The sequence below is a fragment of the Xiphias gladius genome, chromosome 7, assembly GCF_016859285.1.
Source record: "Xiphias gladius isolate SHS-SW01 ecotype Sanya breed wild chromosome 7, ASM1685928v1, whole genome shotgun sequence".
Classification (NCBI taxonomy): domain Eukaryota; kingdom Metazoa; phylum Chordata; class Actinopteri; order Istiophoriformes; family Xiphiidae; genus Xiphias; species Xiphias gladius.
Genome location: NC_053406.1, coordinates 26,951,789 through 26,970,408, shown reverse-complemented (window position 1 = coordinate 26,970,408; position 18,620 = coordinate 26,951,789). Strand labels below are relative to the sequence as shown.

The window sequence follows — 18,620 nt, the reverse complement described above, 5'->3', positions numbered from 1 at the left end:
TTGAGTTTTGAGTCTTAACATTTATCAAAATCAATAAATACAGTCGTTATTACCAATAGATTCAAAGGCCTACTTTTTGCCTCACTTGTTGAACTGACAAAATCTGCATGATTAGATATCCCACATTTTGGCAAAGACCAGACTTTTACATATGGTACGGATTTTGGACAGATTCAGTCCATACATTACAGGATTAAAGAGCGGCTGGCATGTAAGAAAATACAATGATAAAAATATTCGCAACATGTTGGGGACACTCTTCATATTAAATCTGCTCTGTACAATCTCAAAGAAACACCCACAAGAGAAGTTGAGCAGCGAAGCAAGGTGAGGTGTGCAGGTACTGACGGCTTTTTGCCTGGTCTGCTTGGAACCAGAAAAACAAACTTTGAGAATCCTCATGTAAGTGTACAGGATTAAAATTAGAGGAATGATGATTGTAAGAGAAGTTGCAACGAGTCCATAGATGTTATTGACTGTTGTGTCAGAACAGGCCAGTTTAACGATGGAATAGTTGCCACAGTAAACTTTGTCAATAATGTTCCCACACAGCTGTAACGGGATGATTAAGGATATCAAAACAACAACTTCAAGAAAAGAGGATAACCAACTTAAAGCAATTAGCATAGAAACCTTGTTATGTGTCATACGTGTTTTATATTGTAGAGGATAACATATAGCGAGGTATCTGTCATAAGACATGACGGCTAAATTTAAAAATTCTACACTTCCATATGTATACACAGAGAAAATCTGCAGGAAACAAAGTGAAGTAGAAACAGTGTGAATGTCGGAGAGGATCTGAAGCAGAAGGAATGGAAACAACGCTGTGCTACCATACAGTTCATTTACAAACAGGCTGCACAGAAACAGGTACATAGGTTCGTGTAGGCTTCTGTTCATGCAGATCACCGCAATGAGAAATAAATTGGCACAAACTATGAAAACATATAGAGACATAATAACCACAAAATATAAATATCTTAAATCACCTCTGTCAAAATAGGCATTTAATGTGAAGTATGAAATCTGAGTTGAGTTTACCATGATCCCTCTTTCGGCTTGTAAAGCAATCATAACACTGTTTAGAAACTGAAGTAATTCTACGAATCATATTACATCTCTATAAATATTTAAACTAAACTAAATGACAGTCAGCTTAAACATCAAGCACAAACGAATAGTATTCATTTTCCAGAGCAATCATAACAAACACCGTACTCCATTCCCATTGTCTTACATAAAAATCAACAGAATGCTTAGAAGAGAAACAAACACAGTTTATGACATTGCATTAATCCTGACGTTCATGTACTGTCCTGCCGTGCTGCAGTCCTCCCTCCTAAATGAACTGGGACCAAGATTCTGCTTCTTTAAGACTTCTCAAGTCAGGGAATGATCTCATCATCACCTTTATCTGTATACACTGATTGGTGCTGATTTCTAATGGATGGAAAATCAAACTTCTGAGCCTAACCCAAAGCCTAACTCATGGGTTGAAATACTGAGAAGACAGTACAATAATAGAAAGAGGTATTTTTGTTATATTTACTTTCTTGACACTGACATTGAGAAATATGAACTTAATATGTGATCATATGTTTTATGGTTGATACTGTAGATATTAGTATTGGGATGTAGGCCCCCTTCCAGGCACTGCGTCCAGGTTTGGGCGTCGACCTCCCTTCCTCAGCGGTTTATAAACCAATCCTGAGAGGGTGATCAGTCACCCATCACTTAACCGTCAGAATGAATCTTTGGCGGCCCCTCTGTGAAAACCTCCAAAATTCAAGACATTGTCAGAGTGGACAGTTGACGTGTTCCCCTAAAACCATGAAAGCGTCTGACAGGATCTCCCATGGCAAACTGGACTTAGGCAACAGGCAAGACCATAAATAAAGTGAAGACCCCAGTGGTAAGGCCAGAATAGGACTGAGTTAGCTCTTCGGGATGTAGGAAACTAGGGTCCCCTTCTGGACCGAGGCCTCAGCCTTGTTGATGGGTTTCTCTTTGGCGGGGAAACAGTCTCTATTATGCAGAAATGTCTTTACTTAATTTCTATCTGATAGAGCTGTAGCTAAATTTAAGGAACTGATTCCATCAGTGCTGAGCCATGTTTCAATATAACAGAGGAATCCTATGCTGACTTTAGTCCCTCCCAAATTGACCATCTTGTTGATAGTGCTGCAGGCTCAGTGGGAATGACACTCGACTCTGTTGCCCCTCTAAAAAGGAAGATAATAAAACAAAGGAGGTTAGCTCCATGGTTTAACTCCCAAACCCGCATATTAAAGCAAACTACTTGAAAACTTGAAAGGATATGGTTTTCGACTAAACTGGAAGAATCCAGCTTAACCTGTCATGATGGTCTTCTAACATATAGGACTGACCTCTGTAAAGCCAGAGCAGCCTATTACTCTTCATTAATAGAGGGAAATAAAAACAACCCTCGGTTTCTTTTCAGCTCTGTAGCCAGGCTGACAGAGTCATAGCTCCATTGATCCATGTATACCTATAGCGCTCAGTAGTGACGATTTCATCAGCGTCTTTAATGATAAAATTCTAACTATTAGAGACAAAGCCACCACCTCCTGCCCTCAACCTGCACCGATTTATCTTCAAACACAGGAACCTTAGAAACAGCTGTAAAACCTGATGTATATTTAGACAGTTTTTCTCCATCGACTTTCACCAACTAACTTCAACGACTTCTTCATCTAAACCATCAACCTGTCTCTTTGACCGCATCCCAACTAGGCTGCTTAAGGAAGTTTTACCCTTAGTTAGCAGCTCTTTACTAGATATAATCAATATGTCTTTATTAACAGGCTATGTACCGCAGTCCTTTAAAACAGCTGTAATTGAACCTCTTCTTAAAAAGCCTACTCTTGATCCAGATTTTTCAGCCAACTATAGACCCATATCTAACCTTCCCTTTCTCTCTAAGATCCTTGAGAAAGCTGTCGCCAACCAGTCGTGTGACTTTTTACATGATAATAGTTTATTAGAGGATTTTCAGTCAGGATTTAAAGTGCATCATAGCAAAGAAACAGCACTGGTGAAAGCCTGCAAATAATTTCCTAATTGCGTCGAACAAAGGACTTTTCTCTGTACTTGTCTTGTTAGAGCCGAGTGCTGCATTTGACACTATTGACCATCACATCCTATTACAGAGACTGGAACATTTAATTGGCATTAAAGGAACCACTCTAAGCTGGTTTAGGTCCAATTTATCAGATCGATTTCAGTTTCTGCATGTTAATGATTAATCCTCCATATACTCAACAGTTAGACACGGAGTTCCACAAGGTTTTGTGCTTGGACCAGTACTATTCACCTTATATATGCTTCCTTTAGGCAATATTATTATGAAACACTCTATAAACTTTCATTGTTATGCAGATGATAATCAATTATACTCAATCATAGCACTACCCTGGCCTGCAGCACCACCGTTAGAAAATCTCTGAGTTCTCTTTGACCAGGATATGTCCATTAATTCCCACATAGAACAAACTTCAAGCTCTGCCTTTTCTCGTCTACGTAACATTGCAAAAATCAGACACATCCTTTCTCAAAAAGATGCAGAAAGACTAGGCCATGCTTTTGTTACTTCTAGGTTGGATTATTGCAACTCCTTATTATCAGGCTGTCCCAACAACTCTCTAAATACTGTCCAGATGATCCAGAATGCTGCAGCACCAGTACTGACAGGAACTAGGAAAAGAGATCACATTTCTCCTGTGTTTGCTTCTCTGTACTGGCTCCCTGTAAAATCCAGAATAGAATTTAAAATCCTCCTCCTCACCTACAAAGCCCTCAATGGTCAGGAACCATCCCATCTTAAAGACCTCATAGTACCCTAGTACTCCAGTAGAACACGGAAGGCTTACTTGTGGTTCCTAGAGTCTCTACAAGTAGAACGGGAGGCAGAACCTTCAGTTTCCAGGCTCCTCTACTGTGGAGCCTTCTTCCAGTTTGGGTCCAGGAGGCAGACACCCTCTCCAGGTTTAAGAGTAGGCTTAAAACCTTCCTATTTGATAAAGCTTATAGTCAGGACTGTCTCAGGTTGGTCTTGAACCGTCCCTTAGTTCTTCTGCTGTAGGCCTAGACTGTCGGGGGACTTCCCGTGATGCACCAAGCTCCTCTCTCCTCCTCTTCCTCTCCATCTGTACACATTCATATCCCATCAGTGCTTGTTAATAACTTGGCTTCTTCTCTCTCGTAGTTTTGTGCTTTCTCGTCTCTCCTCCTGTCGCTCTCTGCAGGTATTTCTGCCCCTGGTGCTGCAGAGTCTGGATCTGTGAATGCAAACCACCTTCTGCCCCCATGATCCTGCTCAATACCCACTGCTACGATTATTATGGGTACAACCTGGAGGGGGCTGGGGGCAGGTCTAGACCTGCTCTATGTGAAAAGTTTCCTGAGATAACCTCTGTTATGGTATATAAATAAAACTGACTCAACTTGACTTGGACCAGGGAACATCCGGTAGAGGCTGTGATACATACAGCAAGATTTTCAACTCTCATCTCCAGAGGAAATTTTCTTTTTTCCAATGAAGATTAGGTACAAGAAGTCTGGATGGGTCATGTGTAAAACGTGCATGAGATGTCAGCTGATAGCTGCAGCCAGAAGTTTTCTGATGCCTCAAATGGCAAGAATCCACTGGCCATGGGATTTTGGGGTTATTCCTGCAGTCAGGCTTGTTTTGCTGAGAGTCCCCTGAGAGAGGACCGGTGTTGGCGGGCAAGTAAGACTGTCTACTACACAAGTCAACTCCCCTCAGGACATCCAGCCCTGGCATACATTAAAGTTCAATCTTTCATGGGTATATCAGCAGTCCCCAAAACATGTGTAACCATATACTGTAAGTATGAGGCTCCTGTTTCGCTTTCCTGACCTTTTGGTTTCCAGGAGCAGTCCAACAATCTGTGGCATCTATGCAACCAGCAGACCCTTGGTTGTGGGTAGACACACTGTTCCCACGTGATGTCTTCACAGGCCAAAGTGGTTCTGAGTAGTGCTGACCCTGTGTGTCAGGATGTCTAATAACCAAGTGGATCCAAGAGGACTTTCTATCAGATTCTGATCACATGGTGGATCATCATCATCATCATCACAGGAGAAAAATGTGGTTTTTGAGGCAGATGGCCTATGATTCCTGTCTTGGCATTCTTAGCCTCACCCTCATTTATTATTTTCTGGACAACTCGAAGAGCACCTCATTCTGTTCTGCTAAACAATATGCATATAAGTTGTTAAAAGCTTCTGGCCCTGTGCAACCTTTTTTTAAGTCAGATGAAATATTGTATGTTGTGCATATTTGCCAAATCTTGGTTCTTTGCGATTCAGATGCTACAAATGATCCTCACCTTATCCCATCTCTTCTCTGTATTAATGATGATGAGGAAAGCATTCACTGGCTGCCCGGCTCTGCCTCTGTTAGGTTCAAAGACTAATACTGTAACGAAAGCTTACTAAAGAAGGCGCCGTCTCAGGGCCGCGGTCTAACACTCCAAACCAATGCAGCACGTTATTAACCATCATAAAAGACACACAGAAGAATCTGTTATGTTTATGGAATGCTACTGCATCGGCAGGTGTGAATTAGTTTCTCGGCTCATGAAGTTTGTTTAAAGTTTTCAGCGTTGTCTGACAAACACAAGAAAAACAATCAAGCACTCAACATTTCCCACTGATTCCTGTTTGAGCTCCGGTCATGATGTCCATGTTTTTTCAAATTTCATTGCTGGAGCTTTATTTCAGTTCATTGCATCCCACATATAACAGTGAAGTAAGACAACTGCAGTTCTTCCTCTCTAGATCTTTTTTAATAAATTCAACATTTTCAAACAAGATAATGTTAAATATCACTTTTGATATCACATCTACAAAGTATCACTGCGACCAGCCAGCATTTTATAGCAGAGGACATGTTTGCATGTATTTCGTATTTTTGACATTTGCATTCCATACATGATAGGATTCAAAAGTGGCTGTATGATGAGAAAGTACAGAGACAGAATGATTCGCAGCACACTGGGTACACCGGTCATATCAAATCTGCTCTGAAGTATCTCAAAGCAGCAACCAAAAGAAAAGTTGAGCAGAGACACAAGGTGAGGTGTGCAGGTACTGACGGCTTTTTGTCTGGTCTGTTTGGATCCAGAAAAACAAACTTTGAGAATTGTCGTGTAAGAGAAAAGGATTGGAAGCAGAGGGACCACGATGGTGAGAACTACACCAAAAAGTCCATAGATGTTATTCACTTTGGTGTCAGAACATGCCAACTTAACAACTAGGTAGTTATGACAATACAAACTGTTTATGATGTTTCCACAAAGCGGCAAACGGATGTTTAAGGATAAAGTCACCAGAAATTTCACAAAAGAGTACAACCATACCACAACAATCAAGACAGCAACCTTGTTAGACGTCATACGTGTGTTGTACTGTAGAGGACAACATATAGCAAGGTATCTGTCATAAGACATGACGGCTAAATTACAAAACTCTACATTTGCATATGTATACAAACAGAAAATCTGCAGGAGACAAAAGGGAACAGAAACAGTGTGAATGTCAGAGAGGATCTGAAGCAGAAGGAATGGAAACAACCCTGTGCTACCATACAGTTCATTTACAAACAGGCTGCACAGAAACAGGTACATAGGTTCGTGCAGGCTTCTGTTCATGCAGATCACCACAATCAGGGATGAGTTCAAAATAACTATAAAAATGTAAAGCAAAGCTGTTATCATGAAATACAAGAATCTAAAAGTTCCTACATTTATATAAGTACTAAGAATGAAGTAAGATAAAGTAGAGTTTACCATCATTCTTGTTTTAAGTGAGTTAACAGTTTACAAATTGCAAAAAGCTTGCTGCTCATATTTGAACCCAAATTGAATCATTAGTTCTAATTAAAGACATTGTTCTGAATAACACAGGCATTATTTCATATTTGCTGAGCTTTACACTGACAACACTTCTTCACTGGCCGTTATTTAAAAATAATCAAGTGTGCAGACAAAAAAAAACAACTCACAAGCGACATTAATTTACCATTTACTCCCCTTCCTCACGGAATGTGCAAAAACCTTTAAAAGGATTTTTTTAAAAGACACACAAACATACACGGTACACACTGTTTTACATTTGTCTCCTGTTGTGTTGCGGACTGCTGCAGTACCTAAGTGGAGGCTGAAGCGATATCTGCAGCTTTATACCTCGTCACAACACCAGAGCCACCCCCCTTTCCTTTACTGTTGCCCCAACTGACGGGACAGCCCAGCAACTACCAGCCACACAGGACATGAAACAATCCTCACCACTCTGGAAGTAAGAGAGAGGAAGGAAGCGTGTTGCTGAGGAGGTGACTGGAAATTGCCATATTTTTATAAAGAGTCATAACATGTTTTGAGTATTGCTCTGCACAAACAAGTAACTACGGAACGTCGGAGTGGAGGGAGGAGCCGAAGAAAAGCAGGGAGAAATTCTTCAGTAAGTGTTGAGAAAAGCAAACCTGGGGGAAGGCACCGACACCTACCAGGAAAAAACAAAAGAGGATGCGCTTCCTTTGTGCCGTGAATCGAGCCTTCTTTTCCCCGGGACATTTCGTACCCAGTGTCAGACAGAGCTGTATAGTTCTGCATAGCTCTGACAGCAGTAGAGTTACGATAACTTAATCTTCTTATCCCACCTCTTTTTACCCTTCACTTCTCAAAATTATGCTCAGGGTTGATGAGTTTTAGGGTTCGTTCCTAAATTGGATTATCAGAAGCTATGCTAGTATTTTATTACATAAAGTGCAATTTTAAAAATTCACAATTTCCCATTGAATCCAGTCTAGTTTCAGATTAACTTTTGCCACGTTTTCTTCAAATTCATCACTGGAATTTTATTTCCATATACCACATAGCACATTATCCAGTGACAGTAGGACACTGTCAGGAACATTTTACAAAGATGAACAAATGTTTCAATGCAAGATATTATAAATTAGGGGTCATCTGATTCTCGGTCAGGCCGTTCGTCAGAGCCAATCTTCAGCATTTTAACAATTATCGGAATCTTTTTTTTTTTTTTAATCGGATTGCCGATATAATCAATATAAAAATGCGCTCTGATGTAGCCGCCTCTGTCTGTGTGTTATCTAATTGGTGACACATCACGAGTAACAGCCTATCAGCGCTGACGGCTACTGCCACAGACGGGTGCAGAGAAACGCATTGGCAGACTGAAGCGTTTCCAGCTGGCGCCCCGAGCTGTGTTTTGAAGGTAAGGCGGCAGATATCGCAGAAGTTGCAGTAAACATCACGATCCTATGATCTATTTCTATGATGACAAATATGCCCAGTGAAAAATGCCTGAATAATACATTTTGATGCAGTGATACACAGTTAACTATAACGAGATAACAGAGTTTATTTACGTAGCGGTAACTATGCTGCTCTTTGAGTAACGTTGGGCCCAGTTCGACAGGAAACTATTAGGTTTTTTAGAGACCATAATGCGAACGTATCATTACTCGCCCGTATGAGTTTTCACGTTATAGGTAGCCGATGCTCATAATAACCCAAGCTAATGTTGAGCGTGGAGGAGCTAACTTGAACGCGATAGCGAACGTCAACAAGTTCATTTGTTGGTCCATAATTTAGCCAGCTGACTAGCGAACTAATGCTGTTCCTAGCACGTCACTTACCAGGGCCCGTCGTAGTTTCAGTCTCAACCCACGAGTACCAGCAACGTTGCTGAAGTGTGTCCTGAAGCTGTCTCTGACTCTGTTTCTTGTAGAGAGGTGCAGGATATTGTTGTCAGAGACCTTAGACATAATGGGACTGCATCTAAGGCCTGTGTTAATCCACTGCATAGGGGGTGTACAGCTGTCCACGTTGAATAGTCTCGTCTCTGGCTACTGGACGTATTGAGCTATATTAACCATTATACTGACGTAGCCTAGTTTTGAATGACAGGTTCCCTACGATCACGTGTTGTTAACGTACAACATTTCAAGCCAAGTAAAGCAGCTGTGGCTCAGGGGGTAGAGCGGGTCGTCCACTAACTGGAAGGTCGGTGGTTCGATCCTACAAGTGTCCTCGTATCATTGGTGTGTGCGAGTCTGTGTGTATGTATAGAAAAGCGCTGTATGAATGTGTGTGTGAATGGGTGAATGTGGAAGGAGTGTAAAGCGCTTCGAGTGGTCAATAAGACTAGAAAAGCGCCACATACGTGCAGTGCAGTCCAAATAAAGGCTTTCTAGAGCTTTTCTGTTGCTGCTCAATTGGGACTACTAATGAACAATCAAATATCAGAATAAATCTAAGTTTTACTAGTTTTACTCATTTTTACTTTATTTACTTTATAAAACGTTGGGGAGCTCTTTGTTTATTTATTAATTAAAATCCCCGTTAACTTTATAGAAAATGCTGATGGGGCCTCCCTGCACTTTTTATTTCAAGATAATGTTGAAACGCTCATTTTGATTAAACATATGCTTAAAGGCAGTTGAACGTAGTTTTGTGTTGCGTGTGTGTGATTCTAAATTTCGACACCAAGATTTTCGTTTTTATTACAAATGTATATCGGTTCCAAATATAAGTTATCGGTTCCCGTAATTACTAATAATCGGTATCGGCACTAAAAAAAAAAACACTGCTCGACCCATATTGTAAATGATTTCCTGAGACTTTTTGATGTCAACATCAAATCTCTGTGACCAGTTGCCATTTTAGAACAGATGTTTACATGTGTTTTATTTTGGACACTGGCAATTAATTAGCTGTAAAAGACATAATTTTTGAAAAACAGTGACATAATAATATTTTGCAGGTATCACACTGGCACCTCGTTAACACCGTTACACTGGCCTTTTCCTGACGAAATGATCCAAAGAGAGAAAGGACGGAAAATCCCACAAGCAGCCCAAACATCCCAGTTACTCCCCTTTAAATCTGTGAATGACACGCGATCGTAACAAACACAGTTCAGCGTTTATCACCCGTTGTGCCGCAGACTGCTGCGGTATCGTCTGTCGCTTTACTTGCGTTGCTTTATCGTCCTCCAGAACAGACGAACAACTGACCTGTACACCGATTGATTCAGCGTCTTAGCGAACTCAAAGGCAAACAATCTGGTGATGGCTCGAGGTCAGTGCAACAAGTCAGTTATGGTAAATGGTAACTGGACGGCACTTACATAGAGGCTTTTCTAGTCTTATCGACCAGTCCAAGCGCTTTACACTACTGCCACGTTCGGCCACACTCACACATGCTGATGGCACAACCACAAGGGGCAATTTGGGGTTCAGTATCTTGGAACCAAGGACAGTTTGACATGCGGACTGGAGGAGCGAGGGATCGAACCAGTAACTTTCCAGGTGATGGACGACCCGCTCTACCTCCTGAGCCACAGCCGCCCAACACACTGAGGTGTTTTCCAGTTTGACCACTCTATCAACAGGATAACAGTGTTTGTTCCTTCAAAACTGTTACAAAACCCTGTTAGAAAAATAAATTAATTTAATGATCTGACAACCCTGTGGTTAAAAGGGTTTCTGCAGGGTTAACAACTTTGATTTGAGAGTTTTTGAGGCCTTTTAACACCACGAACGATGCAATTTCAGTCATACCAGTCAAAAAATGATTGAATAGAAACAAGTAGGGACAATAAGGCTTACAATTATTTATTAAGTGCATGAATCTATTGACATTTACTCTATCACATTATCATCCATACGTCCCAGCTCTATATAAATATACTGCAGTTCCTAGTTACAATCAATCAATCAATATGATCTGGACTCAGATAAGTGGATCAACCAATTTAAAATGACTAATTAATTTTAGCTCCTTGAAGTTTTTGGTAAAACTGACTCATTCGGAGCTGATGATCTTCTTCCTGTAGCAGCAGCAGTGACAGTGTTGGTCACAACCAGACCACTGCTGCTGTGGAGAAGCAGCCACATGTAACCAATGACACCTTCTACGGTTGAAAAATGTTCAAGACCTTCGTAAATGAAATTCAAGACTTCTGCTTCCCTATAATGGCCTTTTAAAGGGAGCTAGATTCAGCGCTTTAAGACTTTTCACAACCTGCAGATACCCTGGGTTCAGGTTTGGTTAGGTTCCCTTTACAAAAACAACTGGGCTAGGCTTAGGGAAAGATTGAGGTCCAGGTTAATATCACTACTTCGCTTAGATTAAGGGACCTTTATTTTCATGGCTACATTAACCACCACTTGGTTAAGGTAAGGGAACAACCGTGGTCGTGGTTAAGAGAAAGCCACATTGACCGTCAATAGGAAGCAGGGAACAAACAGTGGTCTCCTGCGTTAAAGTCCAACATTGCTCCAGATGGACAAAGGCAAAATCTCCCACGGCCACTAGAGGGCGCTGTCATGCGAAGGTAAACAAATGTTTTTTGGGGATTTGCTGGAACAACTGATGCTGGTGTTTTTTCTTCAGAGGATATTCTCAGTTAGTCAGACTAACACGCCCTTCAGTGAGGAGAGTCAAAGACGAAACTAAAAAAGTTATCAGATGTTGGTCAAGGATGTCCACTATCTCCATTATACTTTTTCCATTTCTATCGAACCTCTCGCACCTGCCATTCACCAAAACATTAATACCACAGGCATACGAACAAAAGACAGTACCATCACATCAGTACTTTTATTTCCACCTGGCTGTCACCTGGTATTTCTTCATCCTCTTATTTAAAAACATTGATCAGTTAATGGTAGCAGCCTAAATAATCTCTAAAAGACCAAATGATCAATCATCTCAAACGCAAATCATATTGCTGTGTGTAAACATTTAGTTGACGCATCTCAACATCCCCTACAGTTTGAACAAATCTACAATAGAATTATATCAATATGTTGTTGGAAGCCACTATAGAATTTATGAACAAAAACTGCATTTTTAAAATAATCTCAATTTCCAACTGAATCCTTCCAAGCAGGTGAACTTTTGCGTTTTATAGTTTATTTGAAATTCTGTACTCAAACATAATTTCAAATCACCACATTCCACATTAGTCAGGGACACAGAGTCAGTGTCAGGGATCTTTCCATTCAGTCACAAATCCTTTGATCAGCAAATGGTTAAAGACAGAACTCAAATACACAGAATATTAATCCTACAAACGATCCTTGTAAAAACACAATATTTTATAGCAGAGGACATGTTTGCATGTATTTCGTATTTTTGACATTTGCATTCCATACATGATAGGATTCAAAAGTGGCTGTATGATGAGAAAGTACAGAGACAGAATGATTCGCAGCACACTGGGTACACCGGTCATATCAAATCTGCTCTGAAACATCTCAAAGCAGCAGACAAAAGAAAAGTTGAGCAGAGACACAAGGTGAGGTGTGCAGGTACTGACGGCTTTTTGTCTGGTCTGTTTGGATCCAGAAAAACAAACTTTGAGAATTTTCGTGTAAGAGAAAAGGATTGGAAGCAGAGGGACCACGATGGTGAGAACTACACCAAAAAGTCCATAGATGTTATTCACTTTGGTGTCAGAACATGCCAACTTAACAACTAGGTAGTTACGGCAATGCAAACTGTTTATGATGTTTCCACAAAGTGGCAAACGGATGTTTAAGGATAAAGTCACTAGAAATTTCACAAAAGAGTACAACCATACCACAACAATCAAAACAGCAACCTTGTTAGACGTCATACGTGTGTTGTACTGTAGAGGATAACATATAGCAAGGTATCTGTCATAAGACATGACGGCTAAATTACAAAATTCTACACTTCCATATGTATACAAACAGAAAATCTGCAGGAAACAAAAGGGAACAGAAACAGTGTGAATGTCAGAGAGGATCTGAAGCAGAAGGAATGGAAACAACCCTGTGCTACCATACAGTTCATTTACAAACAGGCTGCACAGAAACAGGTACATAGGTTCGTGTAGGCTTCTGTTCATGCAGATCACCACAATCAGGGATGTGTTGGCCATAATGATTATAATGTATACAAAAGCGGTTATCATGAAATACCAGTATCTCATATTTCCAACATTCAAATAAGCTCCAAGAATGAAAAAAGATAATGTTGAGGAAGTTGAATTCCGCATCATTGTTTACGATGAAAAAATAACTACAAATGAACAAAACAGCCCTAAACTTACCAATTACTTCCCTCCTTCACTGAAGGTTTAAGGACCTTTAAATCTGTAAATGAAAGGTAATCACATTACACACAGTTCAGTATTTGTCACTTCTGTCTTGTGCAGCAACACCCGCTGCTTTACACCTTTTCAGAACAAAGGAATAGCAACAGGCCAGTCCCATTTTATCATCAGGGCTCACACATTCAGCGACCCCTCCACGAATCGCCAACTTCCCTACCCCCATGAACCTATAAGTTGTGTTGTTGGGGAAGATAGCTCCTGGTAGAGTCACCAAGGCAAAATGGTCCCAGGTGACAGGTCAGACCAATAGAGATTCCAGAAGCCTCATGAGCCAACAACAAGCCCGATTCTTTCACTTGACCTTGGCGTTTGCTGGCTACACCTAGCGGTTGCATCAACCACCATAGGGCCTGGGTGACTTTAGCCTGAAGGGATGGCACGGGGCCGCTGCCTTGTGGGCCTACCATGTGCAACACGCTGCATCCGGTAGGCAAGCAAATGCAGGGGTCCTGGTGTGCTGACCCAAGACGAGAAAATCTGGTTCTAGAAAGGTGCAATGCCGCGTCTATGATGAGGAAAAAGTCACATTTTCGTTGTCTTGGACACTCAGGTAAAGAAAAGAGTTGAACCATCAGCTGATCACCACCTGGTGGCGAGTTGGTTGCCGCCAGACACACCTGGCGAATCCAAACAAGCAACAAGAGTGAACTGGGAATGTCTAACTGAGACACCTCAGCCTCCACGAGCTATTTAACTCCCACCTCCAGAAGAATTTCCCTGAATCCCAAAGGGGGTTTTTGACATGAAATCTGAGTGCGCCATGTTCAAAGCCTCCATTATGGAGGCAGTTACTCTATGTTGTGGTCAGAGGGTCATTGGTTCCTGTTGTGGCAGCAACCAGAGTAGCCGTTGGTGGACGCCAGCAGTGAAGGAGGCTGTTAAGATAGAGACGGAGTCCTTTTAGACATTGTTGACCCAGGACACTCTGTAAGCAGGTATTAGTAGGCCAGAAAGGCTGTGGCTTCTCTGACCATTCAAGCAAACACTTAGATGTAGGAGTTCAGGGAGGACAGGGAGAAGGACTTTCAGTCTATTTACTCTCGCTGGAATACAGGCAAGGTCGTGGGAGTTTTCCCATCAAATCTAAATGTCTTTTGTGGACTTGTCGAAGGCTTTTTGCTTCGTCTCCCGGGTATTTGAAGGGTGTATTGGAAGAGTATAGGATACTGGAGCAGTTACAGCAGGTTTGTTTATCAGCCTGCTCTTTTTAACCTCAGTTATTACCGGCAGGAACTGAGTGAAGACTTTCTGGAAGTATTCAAAGAAACCACTCAACACGGTTACTGTGTAACTGGCTGCCGAAAAATATTCGGCAGAGAAAAGGAAATTGTATTTCCATCCCCTTTCAAAAATTAGGTTTTAATCACAATGAACCATTTGATCAAAACACTCAATAACTCACCCTTCACTTCTGTTAACTTATATCAAAAACATACAACAGTGTTAACATTTTAATGATGACGTTTTTTCCCATTCAGTTGCATTTTAGTAATCAGCACATTTCAAGGTACGACATTGTGAATAATTTGCTGACACTTTATTGTACCTACACAGTATCTCTATGACCAGTCAACACTTTATAGCAGAAGAGATGTTTAAAGGTTTGGTGTATTTTTGACATTTGCATTCCATACATGATAGGATTCAAAAGTGGCTGTATGATGAGAAAGTACAGAGACAGAATGATTCGCAGCACACTGGGTACACCGGTCATATCAAATCTGCTCTGAAGTATCTCAAAGCAGCAACCAAAAGAAAAGTTGAGCAGAGACACAAGGTGAGGTGTGCAGGTACTGACGGCTTTTCGTCTGGTCTGTTTGGATCCAGAAAAACAAACTTTGAGAATTGTCGTGTAAGAGAAAAGGATTGAAAGCAGAGGGACCACGATGTTGAGAACTACACCAAAAAGTCCATAGATGTTATTCACTTTGGTGTCAGAACATGCCAACTTAACAACTAGGTAGTTATGACAATACAAACTGTTTATGATGTTTCCACAAAGCGGCAAACGGATGTTTAAGGATAAAGTCACCAGAAATTTCACAAAAGAGTACAACCATACCACAACAATCAAGACAGCAACCTTGTTAGACGTCATACGTGTGTTATACTGTAAAGGACAACATATAGCAAGGTATCTGTCATAAGACATGACGGCTAAATTTAAAAATTCTACACTTCCATATGTATACAAACAGAAAATCTGCAGGAGACAAAAGGGAACAGAAACAGTGTGAATGTCAGAGAGGATCTGAAGCAGAAGGAATGGAAACAACCCTGTGCTACCATACAGTTCATTTACAAACAGGCTGCACAGAAACAGGTACATAGGTTCGTGTAGGCTTCTGTTCATGCAGATCACCGCAATCAGGGATGAGTTCAAAATAACTATAAAAATGTAAAGCAAAGCTGTTACCATGAAATACAAGTATCGTAAGTTTCCAATGTGTAAATAAGTTCCAAGAATAAAGTACGATAAAGTTGATGAGGTTGAATTTAGCATCATTTTTGTTTTAAGTGACAAAACAAGCACAGTGTACAAATATTAAAAACGTTTCTCATCCACACCCCCCTCCCCGCCGAAGAAAATAATTTCTTTCGCTGAAAGGCATCATTCTGAAAAAGTTATTTTTGTTTGGCTGAGCTTCATTCTGGCATCAGCACTGCCTCATGGACATTGTATTTTAAATTGACTCAGTGTAAAGATGAAAAAAAAATACACGTAATCAGATGCAATGGGAACTTACCCAGACATAAACTCCCCACCCTTAATGATTGTTTAAAGACCTATAATCAGAATTTGCTGGGGTTTGACACCTGCTGTGCTGCAGCCTGCTGCAGTCACCTCTAACTGTCAACTGCAGCAACACTTGCTCTTTTATACCCTTTCAGAACAGAAAAACCAAACAGGCCAGCCCTTTGTTACGTAGGCGACAATAGTGAAGAATGATTTCACTTATTGCTTTAATTTCAATGGAAATGGAAATTCTTCTGAAATCTAAAGAGACACTTTATTAAAGTATGGTTAGATTGTGGAAGATGATTAATGTGACAGGAAATAACACAAATAATTACTGCTACACAAAATGTGAAAATGTTTGTTTGTTTTTTTCAGGCTTTTACTGATTTTTGCTTTATACTTGTGAAAAACTAGACAGTTTTACCTCTTGACTCGAAAAGCTATTAAAATTACACAATCTTAAAGGAAACATCAGTCTTTGGTTCAGCTGCTGACAGTTCAAAAGCAACCTGAGACGAGATTGCCAGTTGGCATTTTTTGGCTCTAAAGGGTCACAAGCCAAAAATAGTAGGTCCCAATGATTAAAAAGTGGTCTCACATTTTTCTGTAAGGGTTATTCGACATTGATGCCATAAATCTCACAAGATAAACATAAGGGTGAACAATACATGAAAATGTTAAATTTAAAGACCCTGGGATAACATATACAAAGAAAATAAAAAGCTCCAAGAACATACCCTTGGGATATTCCATACTTCAGCAGCATCAACAGAAACTGTAAATTTTCTGTTTGATAGACGAGATACAAACCTACTGAACAAATTTCATCTAATAGAACCGATTGGGTCTAAATAAATGTGTTTTATGTTCCTACACGCTGTGGCTAAGGTTCGGGGTAGGTTCATGGGTCATGGTTGCAATACTAACCACGTAGTTAAGGTTAAAGAATGGTGGTGGTCAATCATTGACTGTTGATAGGAAACAAGAAGCAAACAGCCGTCTCTGGTGTTAAGGTCTGATGTTGATAATGAGCCTTAGAACTGTGTTTATCTCATTATTAGACTCAATCGGCTTCGCTCGGGGTGTAAATAAACCCACCCACTGTTTTCACCGAACCCTCAACCTTGTTCTGACTTATGGCATCGAAATTGCACACATAGTCTTTCCACAGAATCCTCTTTTATCAGACCATTATTTGGTAACTTTTGAATTCTTGTTACTGGACTACACACCATTAGGCAGAAATGTCTTGTCTAGATGTCCATCTAATGGTGCGGCAGCTAAATTTAAGGAACTGATTCCATCAGCGTTTAATCCACCGCCATGTTTCACTATAACAGAGGACTCCTATGCTGACTTTAGTTCCTCCCAAATTGACCATCTTGTTGCAGGCTCAATGAGAATGACACTCGACTCTATTGCCCCTCTAAAAAAGAAGATAATAAAACAAAGGAGGTTAGCTCCATGGTTTAACTCCCAAACCAGCATATTAAAGCAAGCTACTTGAAAACTTGAAAGGATATGGTTTTCGACTAAACTGGAAGAATCCAGCTTAGCCTGGCATGATAGTCTTTAAACATATAGGAAGGGCCTCTGTAAAGCCAGAGCAGCCTATTATTCATCTCTAATAGAGGAAAATAAAAACAACCCTCAGTTTCTTTTCAGCTCTGTAGCCAGGCTGACAGAGTCATAGCTCCATTCTGTTCCAGGTTTCTACCTGTTAAAGGGAGTTTTTCTTGCCGCTGTCGCCAAGTTCTTGCTCATGGGGGGATGTTGGGTCTCTGTAAATATAACTATAAAGAGTCTGGTCTGGACCTGCTCTACATGAGAAGTGCCCTGAGATAACCCCTGTTATGATTTAGCGCTATATGAATAAAATGACTTGACTTGACTTGACCCTGACCTCTGTGGACTTCATTTCTTTAAAACAACTTCCCGTCATCCAAGAGTCATAATTCCTATGGCTGCTAGAGGGCGCTGTCACTGAACGTTCAGATGTTATTTTTTCAGAATGCCAAATGCCAAAACAAAAAAAATCTAACACAGACTTGACAACCTCTCAGAATATCCATTCAAGCAGGTTTGCTAAGGTGCAGATGGAGGGTCCAGCCCTTACGTATAACATATATCGCAGACAGGTGGCTGAACATGATAGGAGCCCCTGACTCAGAGAGTCATGGTAAGTAACTAACGAAAGACAATCTTCAGGACAGCACACGTACGCAAGGATAAACCCAACAGTGACAGCTCATAGTGTCTTCAGATTCTACATTAGAAAGAATCTGGAAGTTATTGACCACTAAAACTGATATTTTCCGATGCTGAGGAAGACTCACATGTTGTCCATCCGGAGGTGTCTGAGGGGAGGTCATTATCAGCCCTCTGTGGACCAGTGAAACCAGTGCTGAGGGGTGCTCAGGCTGATTGGTCTCACTGGTTAACAGCTCCGACTATAATTTGCTTCTGAGGGAATTAGTGGAAACTGTGGCTAGTGTGAAGATGCCTCGGGGACAGACATGTTGACGCGCTGAAATGACCTTTGACCTGAGAGACTTCATTAATGAAGTCTAGCTTGATGAAGTAATCTAACACCTGAGGACACGACAGGCAAAAGTTTTTATTCGTGATTAATTTAGATTGTCTGTCAGGAGTTTAAAGCTTG

General features: G+C 40.8%; 4 protein-coding genes across 4 annotated transcripts; all 4 read right to left on the bottom strand.

Moving 5' to 3' along the window:
* Positions 1–111: 111 nt before the first annotated feature.
* Positions 112–1,077, bottom strand: LOC120792013 (olfactory receptor 11A1-like). Its single transcript, XM_040130991.1, has one exon. It carries the CDS (start codon positions 1,075–1,077, stop codon positions 112–114), a length of 966 nt encoding a protein of 321 aa, XP_039986925.1.
* A 4,814-nt stretch (positions 1,078–5,891) lies between these two features.
* On the bottom strand, positions 5,892–6,857 carry LOC120792256 (olfactory receptor 11A1-like). The gene has a single exon (XM_040131329.1). The coding sequence runs from the start codon at positions 6,840–6,842 to the stop codon at positions 5,892–5,894; it is 951 nt and encodes a 316-aa protein (XP_039987263.1). The 5' UTR covers positions 6,843–6,857.
* Positions 6,858–12,144: 5,287 nt separating this feature from the next.
* Positions 12,145–13,116, bottom strand: LOC120792255 (olfactory receptor 10A3-like). The gene has a single exon (XM_040131328.1). The coding sequence runs from the start codon at positions 13,102–13,104 to the stop codon at positions 12,145–12,147; it is 960 nt and encodes a 319-aa protein (XP_039987262.1). The 5' UTR covers positions 13,105–13,116.
* Positions 13,117–14,764: 1,648 nt separating this feature from the next.
* On the bottom strand, positions 14,765–15,727 carry LOC120792253 (olfactory receptor 11A1-like). The gene has a single exon (XM_040131326.1). The coding sequence runs from the start codon at positions 15,722–15,724 to the stop codon at positions 14,765–14,767; it is 960 nt and encodes a 319-aa protein (XP_039987260.1). The 5' UTR covers positions 15,725–15,727.
* Between the last annotated feature and the right edge of the window lie 2,893 nt (positions 15,728–18,620).

Excerpts from the sequence above, each read along its gene's own strand:
- LOC120792255 (XM_040131328.1), bottom strand. The coding sequence starts at position 13,104 with ATGATGCGGAATTCAACTTCCTCAACATTATCTTTTTTCATTCTTGGA.
- LOC120792256 (XM_040131329.1), bottom strand. The coding sequence starts at position 6,842 with ATGATGGTAAACTCTACTTTATCTTACTTCATTCTTAGTACTTATATA.
- LOC120792013 (XM_040130991.1), bottom strand. The coding sequence starts at position 1,077 with ATGATTGCTTTACAAGCCGAAAGAGGGATCATGGTAAACTCAACTCAG.
- LOC120792253 (XM_040131326.1), bottom strand. The coding sequence starts at position 15,724 with ATGATGCTAAATTCAACCTCATCAACTTTATCGTACTTTATTCTTGGA.